General features: G+C 44.5%; 2 protein-coding genes across 3 annotated transcripts in view; both read left to right on the forward strand.

Moving 5' to 3' along the window:
• The window catches only part of ASCC1 (activating signal cointegrator 1 complex subunit 1), an 885,589-nt gene that overhangs the window by 773,941 nt on the left and 97,674 nt on the right, over positions 1-13,974 (forward strand). For both annotated transcript variants that reach the window (XM_050803664.1, XM_050803663.1), the window contains 3 exons: positions 1,857-2,001; positions 3,970-4,069; positions 12,166-12,263. In XM_050803664.1, the coding sequence (XP_050659621.1) occupies positions 1,890-2,001; positions 3,970-4,069; positions 12,166-12,263 (310 nt within the window). In that variant the 5' untranslated portion in view covers positions 1,857-1,889. The remainder of the gene's footprint in view (positions 1-1,856; positions 2,002-3,969; positions 4,070-12,165; positions 12,264-13,974) is intronic.
• The window catches only part of PSAP (prosaposin), a 517,400-nt gene that overhangs the window by 127,655 nt on the left and 375,771 nt on the right, over positions 1-13,974 (forward strand). The window lies entirely within an intron of this gene.

Here is a 13,974-nt window from a genome sequence, read left to right on the forward strand (position 1 = left end):
GTTGGGCAGTGGCCTGTAGAAACTGGATTCCTCCCCTCAGCAGTATATTGGTCTGAGAACCATATTGGTTAAGTTGTTATTAATTTACTGCTTTGACAGGCAACTGGAACTGATTGTTTTGTGTGAATTTCTAGCACCTCTGAAAGTACTTAGGGGCTTTTTTTTTTTCTGGATGGTTAAGTGTATTAAATATCCCTCATTGTCTTTATCTTGCTAGATAGAGTTTGCTGGGTGCAGTGGCTTACTCCTGTAATCCCAGCACTTTGGGAGGCTGAGGCTGGTGGATCACCTGAGGCCAGGAGTTCCGGACCAGCCTGGCCAAAATGACGAAACCCAGTCTCTACTAAAAATAACAAAAAATTAGCCGGGGGTGGTGGCGGATGCCTGCAGTTCCAGCAACTTGGAAGGCTGAGGCAGGAGAATCACTTGAACCCGGGAGGCAGAGGTTACAGTGAGCAGAGATTGTATCATTGCATTCCAGCCTGGGGGACAAGAGCGAGACACCGTCTCAAAAAAAAAAAAAAAAGATACTGTGCAAATGGTTAGATAACCACTGAAGTTCGCATTTTACTTATTAGGTTAAAGTAATAAAGAGAGCTTTATTCTCTCTTTCAAAGGCTGCCTTTTATTTTTAATCTCTTTGTTTTTGAGAAACAGGGTGTTGCCATGTTGCCCAGGCTGGTTTCAAACTCTTGGGCTCAAGCAGTCCTCCTTCCTCAGCCTCCCAAAGTGCTGGGAGTACAGGTGTAAGCCACCATGCCCGGCCCTTTTCTCTTTTTCTTTCTTTCTTTCTTTTTTTTTTTTTTTTTTTTGAGACGGAGTCTCGCTCTGTAGCCCAGGCTGCAGTGCAGTGGCCGGATCTCAGCTCACTGCAAGCTCCGCCTCCCAGGTTCACGCCATTCTCCGGCCTCAGCCTCCCGAGTAGCTGGGACTACAGGTGCCCGCCACCTCGCCCGGCTAGTTTTTTTTTTTTTTTTTTTTTTTTTTTTTCTTAGTAGAGACGGGGTTTCACGGTGTTAGCCAGGATGGTCTCGATCTCCTGACCTCGTGATCCACCCGTCTCAGCCTCCCAAAGTGCTGGGATTACAGGCTTGAGCCACCGCGCCCGGCCTCTTTCTTTTTTTTTAAGACGGAGTTGCGCTCTGTTGCCTAGGCTGGAGTGCAGCGGTGCGATCTCGGCTCACTGCAACCTCTACCTCCCGGGTTCAAGAGATTCTCCTGCCTCACCCTCCTGAGTACCTGGGATTACAGGCGCATGCCACCATGCCCAGCTAATTTTTGTATTTGTAGTAGAAACGGGGTTTCACCCTGTTGGTCAGGCTGGTCTTGAGCTCCTGACCTGGTGATCCGCCCACCTCGGCCTACCAAAGTGCTGGAATTACAGGTGTGAGCCACCGCACCTGGTCCTCTTTTTCTTTTCTTAGAGGGGAGGCCTCACTATGTTCACAAGGCTGATCTTGAACTCCAAACTCAACCAATCCTCTCACCTTGGCCTCCCAAAGTGCTAGGATTACAGATGTGAGCCACTGCTCCCCTCCCTCCCTCTCTCCCTTCCTTTCTTTCTGTCTTTTTTTTTTTTTAAAGAGTATATGCCTTTTAATCCCTTTTTTTGGGGGGGGTGGGTGATAAATAGTTTACAAATTACTTTGCTCTCTAGAGTGAGCCAGTGTGGTAGAAAATACAGCAGTTAACCTAAACTGGTTTACAGATGGGAAATCCAATGGGAAACAGTGCTGCTTTTGTGTGGGAGATACTGTGAACTGATGCCCAATTCAGACCTACACAATGGTTCAGATACTAGAGATAGGACGTTTAATTCTCACTAAGAAGGGTAAGATGGTAATTATATTTTTCAGGACGTCATCAGAATATTATTTGAAGAAAGTGTCATGGAAGTTCTGCGTCCACAGCTTATAAGAATTGATGGCCGGAATTACAGGAAGAATCCAGTCCAAGAACAGACCTATCAACATGAAGAAGATGAAGAGGACTTCTATCAAGGTAATCCTAGTTGCTTATTGGTCAGATAAGAAGTAAAATGTCCTGTGTATTGTAGGATCAATTTTTTGTTTGTTTCAATGTGTTTCTGTGTCAGCACTGAAATTTGAGATGTTTGGCCTCATATAGCTCTGTTTTTGTTCATGTCTAAGGGTACTGATGAGTTTGAGTTTAGCTGAAGTGTTTTTGGTTGCAATTTATAAGTTATGTTTCTTCTTTGTACAGAGGTTTAAATATCATAAGGAGAAATTTTAGTTATTAATATTAACCATTAATATTCTATGACAAAATTAAGTTCCTTTGTCTGTGGAGTTGTAATTATTATTATTATTAGAGATGGAGTCTCGCTCTGTCACCTAGGCTGGAATGCAGTAATGTAATCTCCACTCACTGCAACCTCTGCCTCCCAGGTTCAAGTGATTCTGGTGCCTCAGCCTCCCAAGTAGCTGGGACTACAGGCATGTGCCACAATGCCCAGCTAATTTTTGTATTTTTAGTAGAGACAGGGTTTCACCATGTTGGCCAGGCTGATCTTGAACCCCTGACCTCAAGTGATCCACCTGCCTCGGCCTCTCAAAGTGCTGGGATTATAGACGTGAGCCACCGCACCTGGCCCTAAAGTAATTATATATAAATTTTTGAAATAAATGAACATATGTATTTAGTCCATTGCCCAGTAATGTTACCAAAATCCTCAGATGCCTATGTCCCTTTTGTAGAACATCGTGGTATTTGCATGTAACCTACACACATCCTACTTTAAATCCTCTCTTGTAATACATATGATACACAATACAATGCAAATGCTCTGTAAATAGTTGTTGTACTGTATTGTTTATTATTATTATTATTATTATTATTTTTCGAGACAGAGTTTTGCTCTTGTCACCCAGGCTGGAGTGCAGTGGCATGATCTGGGCTCTCTGTAACCTCCACCTCCCGAGTTCAAGCAGTTCTGCCTCAGCGTCCCCAGTAGCTGGGACTACAGGCGCCCGCCACCACACGTGGCTAATTTTTGTATTTTCAGTTGAGATGGTGTTTCACCATGTTGGCCAGCCTGGTCTCAAACTCCTGACTTTGGGTGATCCACCTGCCTTGGCCTCCCAAAGTGCTGGGATTACAGGCATGAGCCACCATGCCTAGCCTGTATTGTTTTTTAATTTGTTTTATTTTTATTGCTGTGTTGTTATTTTATTTTATTTTTTCCAAGTAATTTTTTTTTTTTTTTAAGAGACAAGCCCATTCTGGAGTGCAGTGGCACGACCTTGGTTCACTGCAGCGTCACCTCCTGGGCTCAAATGATTCTCCCACATCATCTTCCTGAGTAGTGGGGACTACGAGCATGTGCCACCATGTCCAGCTAATCTTTGTAGAGATGAGGGGTTTTACTTTGTTGCCCAGGCTGGATTTTTTTTCAAATATTTTCAGTCTGTGGTTGGTTGAATCCACTGATGGAGAATCCCTGTATATGGAGGGCCAACTGTATATAGAAACCTTTGGTAAAGTTTAGTTTGTTAATCAGGCACAGTGAGAGATTAATAACAATCACTAACAAAATAGAACAGTTATAACAATACATTGTAATAAAGGTGATGTGAATGTGGTCTCTCTGTCTCATGCCCAGTATCTTATTTTAGTAATGGTTTCGGACAGCAGTTAACTGCAGGTAACTGAAAACTTGGAAAGCGAAACCACAGATGAGGGGGAACTACTGTATACATGTGCTACCTTCCCAGGGTTCCAAGACTGAAAGATTTAAAATAGTCATTATGTGTTTTTTTATGGTTTATTTCTTATAAGATCAGGTCAGAAGGAGTATCAGAGCAGTGTCATGGAATGTACAGTGTCTGGCTGTTTTTTATGCCTGTGTATTGCTTTTTTTAAACCCCAACAGCGGTTGACAGCTGAGGCAAAAGCTGTTGTCCACAGAGCAACATTGTTTCTGAGTGAGATGTCATGGTTTCTGTGCAGGCTCCATGGAGTGTGCTGATGAGCCCTGTGATGCCTACGAGGTGGAGCAGACCCCACAAGGATTCCGGTCTACTGTGAGGGCCCCCAGCTTGCTCTATAAGTGAGTCATGTCCCCAACAGCTTCATGGGGAGAGACTTCCAGGAAACTCAGTGGGAAGTGGACTCTTTGGTCTTCCATACTTATGCGATGCTTGATTACTAATGATAAAATGATAAAATGTCCTAAAGTGTCAGAGGACTGATTACAGATTAATTTCATTGTTCCACATGCATCACTAAGCTGATTTTGCCTCTTGTGTTAGGCCATTCTTGTGTTGCTATGAAGAAATACCTGAGCCTGGGTAATTTATAAAGAAAATAGGTTTCGGCCAGGTGCGGTGGCTCATGCCTGTAATCCTGGCACTTTGGGAGGCCGAGGCAGATGGATCACGTGAGGTCGGAAGTTCAAGACCAGCCTGGTCAACATGGTGAAACCCTGTCTCTACTAAATATACAAAAATTAGCCGGGTGTGGTGGTGAGCACCTGTAATCCCAGCTATTTGGGAGGCTGAGGCAGGAGAATCACTTGAACCTGGGAGGCAGAGGTTGCAGTGAGCAGAGATTCATGCCATTGCACTCCAGCCTGGGCAACAAGAGTGAAACTTAGTCTTAAAAAAAAAAAAAAAGAAAAGAGGTTTCACTGGCTCATGACTCTACAGACACTACAAGCATGGCACCGGCATCTGGGGAGGCCTCAGGGACCTTTTACTCTTGGCAGAAGCTGAAGTGGGAGCAGGCATGTCACATGGTGAAAGCAGGAGCAAAAACCATGGGAGGTGAGGTGCCACACACTTTAAACAACCGGATCTTGTGTGAGCTCACTCATTGCCAAGGAGATAGTGTTAAGCCATCATGAGGGATCTACCCGCGTGTTCCAAACACCTGCCACCAGGCCCCACTTTCAACACTTGAGGGTTACATTTCACCATGAGATTTGGCAGGGACACAGATCCAAACCACATCACCTTTTATTTATTTTATTTATTTGTTTATTTTGAGATGGAGTTTCGCTCTTTCACCCAGGCAGGAGTGCAATGGGACGATCTTGGCTCACTGCAACCTCTGCCCCCAGGGTTCAAGCCATCGTCCTTGATAATAGGTGCCTGGGATAATAGGTGCCTGCCATGCCTGGCTAATTTTTGTATTTTTAGTAGAGATGGGATTTCGCCATGTTGGCTAGGTTGGTCTTGAACTCCTGACCTCAGGTGATCCACCTGCCTTGGCTTCCCAAAGTGCCGGCATTATAGGCATGAGCCTCTGCACCCAGCCTATTTTTATTATTATTATATTTTTGAGACAGAGTGTTTCACTGTTGCCAGGCTAGAGTGTAGTGGCACAATCTGAGCTCACTGCAGCCTTGACTGCCCAGGCTAAAGTGATCCTCCTACCTCAGCCTACCAAGTAGCTGGGACTGGCACACACCACCAAGCCTGGCTAATTTTTTGAATTACTTGTAGAGATGGGGTTTTACTATGTTTCCCAGGCTGATCTTGACCTCCTGGACTCAAGTGATCCTCCCACCTTGGTCTCCCAAAGTGTTGGAATGAGCCATGCCCAACCACCATATCCCATGTTACCTTTTAAATATCTTTTTTTTTTTTTTTTTAAGGCAGGGCTTTGCTTTTGCTTTGTTACCCGGCTGGAGTGCAGTGGTGCGATCTTGGATCACTGTAGCCTTGACTTCCTGGGCTGAAGTGATCCTCCCTGCTTCAACCCCCCAAAATAGCTGGGACTATAGTTGTGCGCCACCACACCTGGCTAATTTTTTGCATTTTTGATAGAGACAGGGTTTCTCCATATTGCCCAGGCTGGTCTTGAGCTCTGGAACTCAAGCAGTCCACCTGCCTTGGCCTCCCAGTGGGCAGGTATTACAAATGTGTTAAATATATTTTGAATCTACCAGCTATCTGTATCTTCACTGCTACCCCTCTGCCTTTTCTGTGGATTACTTAAAATAGCCTGCTTATTGGTCTCTGCACACACATACACACACACACATATATTTTGAGACAGAGTCTCACTCTGTTGCCCAGGCTGGTGTACAGTGGCATGATGTTGGCTCACTGCAACCTCCTCTGTTTTGGTTCAAGCGATTCTCTTGCATCAGACTCCTGAGTAGCTGGAACTACAGGCCTGCACTACTACACCTGGCTAAGTTTTGTATTTTTAGTAGAGGTGGGGTTTTACCATGTTGGCCAGGCTGGTCTCGAACTCCTGACCTCAGGTGATCCGCCCGCTTGGCCTGCCAAAGTGTTGGGATTACAGGCATGAGCCACCGTGCTTGGCCACAAATGGTTTCATCAACCTTGATAGCAGTCTAAACACCTATTAAATATAAAATTTTCCTGGAATATGACCAAATCAGGCTCTAGTGATGTTTTTTCCTAAGAAACATGATTTTAGAAAGTCGTGGCTCAGTTTCCTGAAGAAAAAAAAAAAAAAATCAGTGTAACAGGTCTTGGTTTGTATCTGCTACTACTGAGGTGTGTAAAAGTTCCTTGCATGATTCTAACTTGATAATCTTTTGATTCTCTATATTCTAAGCACTCCTTATGTGCCAGGTGACTTGCATGTTAGATTAGGTATTGGCTCTGATAAATCCTAATTAATAGATAATATTTACTCAGAAGGCTGGGTGTGGTGGCTCATACCTGTAATCCCAGCACTTTGGGAGGCCAAGATGGGAGGATTACTTGAGCCCATGAGTTGGAGACCACCCAGCTTGGGCAACATGGTGAGACCCCGTTCTACAATAAATGAATGAATGAATGAATGAATGAATGAACGAATGAATGAATAGAAATAGGTAAATTAGCCAGGCTTGGTAGTGAGTGCTTGTAGTCCCAGCTACTTGGGAGGCTGAAGCCGGGAGTATTGCTTGAGCCCAGAGGTTCAAGGTTACAGTGAGCTATGATTGTGCCATGTAGTTCCACCTGGGCAACAGAGCAATATCCTCTGTCAAAAATAAATAAATAAATAATACTAAGAAGATTTTCTTTCTTAGGAAGAATTTCTGTAGGCTTATTTGGATCAAGAAAGAAATTACCTGGCCAAACTAATTTATAATCAGAGCCTAATATTGACAACACCTGTCCATGGGTTAGGTCTCATGCTGTGGTTCTTAGCCTCAGGTGCACAGGAGAATCATCTGGGGAGTTTCTAAAATTCCCAGTGCTTGGGTGCACCCTAGACCAATTAAATCAGAGTCTGTGGGAGCAGGACTCAGATATCACTATTTGAAGCCCACCAGGTGATTCCAGTGTATAGCCAAGATTGAGAACCACTTGACCTGGTAGGAGTTTCCTCTTATGTATTCAACTAAGGAGTCACCTTGTCACTGCTTATTTGTGTTATTGTAGTGAATATTTTATTTATTTAATTTTATTATTTTGACACGGAGTCTCACTCTGTTACCCAGGCTGGAGTGCAGTGGCGTGATCTGGGCTCGCTGCAACCTCTGCCTCCCCGGTTCAAGCGATTCTCCTACTTCAGCCTCCCGAGTAGCTGGGACTGCAGGCATGCGCCACCATGCCTGGCTAATTTTTTTGTGTTTCTGTTAGAGATGGAGTTTTGCCATGTTGGTCAGGCTGACCTCAGGTGATCTGCCTGCCTTGCATCCCAGAGTGCTGGGATTATAGGCAAGAACCACTGTGCCTGCCCTATAGTGAATATTTTAGATTTTCCATGGAAACCTCTTTTCAGTCCAACTATACTTTTAACTGGAAAGATACCAGTATGGGTTTAATGAGGATAGCATGTGTCATGCTGCATACCTGTTGACTTCAACAGGGATGGCACCATGTTAGTCTGGGGAACAGACCCAGAGCCAGCAAGTGAGACACAGGGTTTATTGAGGGGACTTGCATAAAGCAAGGGCGGTACCGTGGTGGTGGGCTGGACAGAACTTCAACTGCTTGGAAAAAGCATACAGTTTATATAACATTTCCACTTCGCACCCTGCCCCTAGCAGACATCACTTGGCAACCTTTATTTAATCCAAAGCAAAGGCCCTCGATCCCCTGTATGGCTTGGGTTCCATAAATGGGTCAGGGATTCAGATGTTCCTCATGCATAAAGGAATGGATCTCTGGGTTGGAATGAATTCAAGCCAGGTTCCGTAGCTTGGAACTCTGAACACATATTCTTCTTAGATCATAGGGTGATTCTCAGGTAGGCTTAAGTTATTACTGTCAGGTGTGTCTGCCATACAGGGTCCTTCTCCTGGTATGCTTAACCTGCTAACGTTTGGGGTATCTGCCCAATGGCATGGACTGTATGGAGCTCTGTGCCACTTATTGGGAAGCTCTTTCATATATGATCACGTTTAATCCTTATGACAACCTTATGACAAATAGGTACTATTCACTCCATTTTAATTTAATTTAATTTAATTTTTTTTTTTTTTTTTTTTGAGACAGAGTTTCGCTGTTGTTGCCCAGGCTGGAGTGCAATGGCACGATCTCGGCTCATTGCAACCTCCACCTCCCGGATTCAAGAGATTCTCCTGCCTCAGCCTCCCTAGTAGCTGGGATTACAGGCATGCACCACCATGCCTGGCTAATTTTGTATTTTTAGTAGAGATGAGGTTTCTCCAAGTTGGTTAGGCTGGTTTCAAGCTCCTGACCTCAGGTGATCCGCCCGCCCCAGTCTCCCAAAGCACTGGGATTACAGGCGTGAGCCACCATGCCTGGCCTCTTTTTTTGTTTTTTGAGACAGAGTCTCGCTCTGTCGCCCAGGCTAGAGTGGAATGGCACAATCTCGGCTCCCTGTAACTTCTGCCTCCTGGGTCCAAGTGATTCTCCTGCCTCAGCCTCCTGAGTAGCTGGGATTATAGGCATCTGCCACCACACCCGGGTAATTTTTGTATTTTTAGTAGAGATGGTGTTTCACCATGTTGGCCAGACTAGTCTTGAACTCCTGACTTCAGGTGATCCACCCACCTCAGCCTCCCACAGTGCTGGGATTACAAATGTGAACCACCACGCCCAGCCAACTTTAATTTAATTTTATTCAGTTATTTTTTTGAGATGGAGTCTCCCTCTGTTGCCCAGGCTGGAGTGCAGTGGTGCAATCTCTGCTCACTGCAACCTCTGTCTCCTGGGTTCAAGCAGTTCTCCTGCTGAGCCTTCCAAGTAGCTGGGATTACAGGTGCCTGCCACCACACCCCACTGATTTTTTTTTTTTTTTTTTGAGATAGAGTTTCACTCTTGTTGCCCAGGCTGGAGTGCAGTGGTGTGATCTTGAATCACTGCAACCTCCGCCTCCCGAGTTCAAGCAATTCTCCTGCCTCAGCCTCCTGAGTAGTTGGGATTACAGGCACCCGCCACCACCGCTGGCTAATTTTTGTATTTTTAGTGGAGATGGGGTTTTACCATGTTGGCCAGGCTGGCCTTGATCTCCTGACCTCAGGTGATCTGCCCACCTCGGCCTCGCAAAATGCTGGGATTACAGGCATGAGCTACCACACCCCCTTGAGCCACCTTGCCCGACTTTGCTAATTTTTGTATTTTTTTTTTTAGCAGAAAGAATTTTTATTTATTATTATTATTTTTTATTATTATACTTTAAGTTCTAGGGTACATGTGCATAACGTGCAGGTTTGTTACATATGTATACTTGTGCCATGTTGGTGTGCTGCACCCATCAACTCGTCAGCACCCATCAACTCGTCATTTACATCAGGTATAACTCCCAGTGCAATCCCTCCCCCCTCCCCCCTTCCCATAATAGGCCCCGATGTGTGATGTTCCCCTTCCTGAGTCCAAGTGATCTCATTGTTCAGTTCCCACCTATGAGTGAGAACATGCAGTGTTTGATTTTCTGTTCTTGTGATAGTTTGCTGAGAATGATGGTTTCCAGCTGCATCCATGTCCCTACAAAGGATACAGACTCATCCTTTTTAATGGCTGCATGGTATTCCATGGTGTATATGTGCCAATTTTCTTAATCCAGTCTGTCACTGATGGACATTTGGGTTAATTCCAAGTCTTTGCTATTGTGAATAATGCCGCAATGAACATACGTGTGCATGTGTTAATTTTTGTATTTTTAGTAGAGACGGGGTTTCTCCATGTTGGCCAGGCTGGTCTTGAACTCCTGATCTCAAGTGATTCATCCGCCTCGGCCTCCCAAAGTGTGGGATTACAGGCGTGAGCCACTGCACCTGGCCTATTTTTATTTTTTTAGAGACAGAATCTCACTTTGTCACCCAGGCCAGAGTGCCATGGTGTGATCATAGCTTACCATAGCCTTGAACTCCTGGGCTCAAGGGATCCTTCTGTGTCAGCCTCTTACTTCATTTTGATAAGTGAAGAAGTAGGCTTACAGTAGTTATATGAGTTCCAAGGTTTGTTTGATTCTAAAGCCTTTTAAACCTCAACCACTTTGCTTTCTAAGGTGCTGAAGCCTGGATTATTAATAGCACTTTGAACCACGCTTTTTGTGGTAGGCTTGTTCACTAGCCACATAGTAATAAACTGGAGCCTGATGGAAAGCACTCCTTTTTTTTTTTTTTTTTTTTTTCTGAGACGGAGTCTTGCGCTGTGTCACCCAGGCTGGAGTGCAGTGGCGCGATCTCGGCTCACTGCAAGCTCCGCCTCCCAGGTTCACGCCATTCTCCTGCCTCAGCCTCCCAGTAGCTGGGACTACAGGCGCCTGCTACCACGCCCGGCTAGTTTTTTGTATTTTTAGTAGAGACGGGGTTTCACCATGTTAGCCAGGATGGTCTCGATCTCCTGACCTCATGATCCACCCGCCTCGGCCTCCCAAAGTGCTGGGATTACAGGCTTGAGCCACCGCGCCCGGCCGGAAAGCACTCCTAATTGATAGGTGGGAATACAAAGGCCCGACAGAGTTTGGTGCCCTACAATCTCCATCCCCACACAAGAAAAACCACTTGGAAATTACAGACTTCCAATCTTCTAAACATCTTATTTTTAAAAACTGGCTTACTGTAATAGATCCTAAGGGAAATAATTGGGCTTTGTTATCCCATGCACAAACAAACCAATAGTTTTAGACATAGTCATCTGTGGTATTGGGTACCGTAATTGAAGTCATAGAGGTTGAAATAACGTTGATGACAAGGAGTTCTTTCTCTTAACTCTGTAGCCCTGTGATGGCCTCTTAGTGCTTTATAGACTCTGAAACTTCTCTCTTGGGATTCAGTAGTCTCATTCACTTGAACACATCAAATGACTGTGGGTTCCAGAAGATAACTTTGGATTGTCAGAATATTTATACTTGGAAGTCCAGGCAAGTAATGTAAATGAGTCAATAAGTGATTGAAGTGGGAGTGATGGGGATTGTGAGCTCATGTCCCGTCTTCATGGGGTAGTCGAGAGTTGGCTGTAGCTCACTGTTGCCATGAGTCCTCAGATATTCTAATTTTTCTATTTAAAAAAATTTTTTAAAAATTTTGTTTTTTGAGACAGAGTCTCATTCTTGTTGCCCAGGCTGGAGTATAGTGGTGCAATCTCAGCTTACTGCAACCTCTGCCTCCTGGGTTCAAGTGATTCTCCTGCCTCAGCCTCCCAAGTAGCTGGAATTACAGGTGCCCTGTTGCCACGCCGGGTTAATTTTCGTATTTTTGTAGAGATGGGGTTTTGCCATGTTGGCCAGGCTGGTCTCGAACTCCTGACCTCAGGTGATCTGCCAGCCTCAGCGTCCCAGAGTGCTGGGATTACAGGCGTGAGCCACTGCGGCCAGCCTAAAATATTTTTTTAGAGACAGCGTCTTACTCTGTTGCCCAGGCTGGTCTCAAACTCCTGGTCTCAAGCAGTTCTCCCACCTCAGCCTTTTGAGTAGCAGGGATTACAGGTGTGAGCCACTGTACTTGCTGGCCCGCTTTTCTTTCACTGAATTGCAGACCCAGATTTTAAATCTAATTTTGAGAAGCAAATGGGTGTTGGGCATGGTTTTTCTATCTATGCATTGAATTGGCTATAGGGCCAAAAACTCATTTTTGCCAGTGACTGTAATGCAGCATGTTCTAAAGCTAGTTGACTTGTAATTTCTTCCACAAATATTGGGCTTTTACTGAATCACTTTTCTGTAAGGGAGTATCTCTAGTCACAAAGGATTTAAACATGATGAGGTTCTTTATTTTAGTACATTTTGACTTAATCTTCTTTTAATTACTTTTTCTTTATGTTACAGGCATATAGTTGGAAGGAGAGGGGACACTAGGAAGAAAATAGAAATGGAGACCAAAACTTCTATTAGCATTCCTAAACCTGGAGAAGACGGGGAAATTGGTGAGACTCACTACATATAAGTTACATTTGAAGTCACTTTTGCATGTTTATGGAATAATGTAACCAACTGCAGGGTTTAGTAACTATGTTTTCTGTGGGGTTCTATAGCTATGGGCTTTTTCTTTTTTTTTATTTTGACTCGGAGTTTCGCTCTTGTTACCTAGGCTGGAGTGCAGTGGCACGATCTCCGCTCACTGCAACCTCCGTTTCCCGGGTTCAAGTGATTCTCCTGCCTCAGCCTCCCTAGTAGCTGGGATTACAGGCATGTGCCACCACACCAGCTAATTTTGTATTTTTAGTAGAGACGGGGTTTCTGTATGTTGGCCTGGCTGGTCTCGAACTCCTGACCTCAGGTGATCCTCCCCTCTTGGCCTCCCAAAGTGTTGGGATTATAGGTGTGAGCCACCATGCCCGGCCAGCTGTGGGCTTTTTTATGTTTTATCAGTACCAATCTCCCAAATGAGGAAATATAGAATTATATAACCTTATCTTGATTGAGTACCTGGGCCTTAGTTTTACACTTTACCATACATCGATGGAATAAAACTTCCAGATTTCACTGTGTATTAGGAGATTTCTTTTTATGCTTTGGTACTTTGAAATGGACTTGTGAATTTTTTCCAGTTAGAATTAGAGAAAAATCAATGAGATCAGTGAATATGAAATGGAGTTCAGCCTTTTCCATTGTGTTCTCAGTTTTTTACCCTTGATTTTATAGACCAGAAAGGAAATTATAAGAGTAATGATTAAAATAATGTAACTTGACTCAAATAACTGTTCTGATAAGGAAAAATAGTTTAGCAGTATAAATCAAGTTAGAAAGTGTCTGTACCAAGCCTCGGTGTGAACCAAGGGCATAGGCTTTTGTTGTACAATGGCTTTGAGTGAGGGGCATTGTTAGGACAAAACTGTAAACTCATTCTGGAAGGATGGAATTTTTTTTTTTTTTTTTTTTGAGGCAGTCTCACTCTGTTACCCAGGCTGGAGTGCTGAGGTACAATCTCAGCTCACTGCAACCTCTGCTCCCCAGGTTCAAGCGATTCTCCTGCCTCAGCCTCCCGAGTAGCTGGGACTACAGGCGTGTGCCACTGAATCCAGCTAATTTTTGTATTTTTTGGTAGAGACAGGGTTTTGCCATGTTGGCCAGGCTGGTCTCGAACTCCTGGCCTCAAGTGATCCTCCCACCTTGGCCTTCTGAAGTGCTGGCATTACAGGTATGAGCACCGTGTCCGGCTGATGGAACTTTTTTAAAGTCAAAGAGTGCAGCAACCTCCAATAATTCATTAACCCATTTTCTTTTTCTTTATTCATTTAAAAATTTTTATTTATTTTTTATCGAGACAGGGTTTCACCATGTTGCCCAGGCTGATCTTGAACTTTTGGTCTCAAGTGATCTGCCTGCCTCAGCCTCCCAAGGTGCTGGAATTATAGGCATGAGCCACCATGCCCAGCCTTTTAGTCCTTTATTTTATTTTTTGGGGGGACAGAGTCTCTGTTGCCCAGGCTGGAGTGTAGTGGCATGATCACAGCTCACTGCAGCCTCTACCTCCTGGACTCAGTCAATCCTCCCATCTCAGCCTTGCACAGCTGGGACTACAAGCACGTGCCATCACACCTGGCTAATTTTTGTGTATTTTTTGTAGAGACAAGATTTTGCTACGTTGCTCAGGCTGGTCTCGAACTTCTGCACTCAAGCGATCTGCCTGCCTTG

The sequence above is a fragment of the Macaca thibetana genome, chromosome 9 (assembly GCF_024542745.1).
Source record: "Macaca thibetana thibetana isolate TM-01 chromosome 9, ASM2454274v1, whole genome shotgun sequence".
NCBI lineage: Eukaryota > Metazoa > Chordata > Mammalia > Primates > Cercopithecidae > Macaca > Macaca thibetana.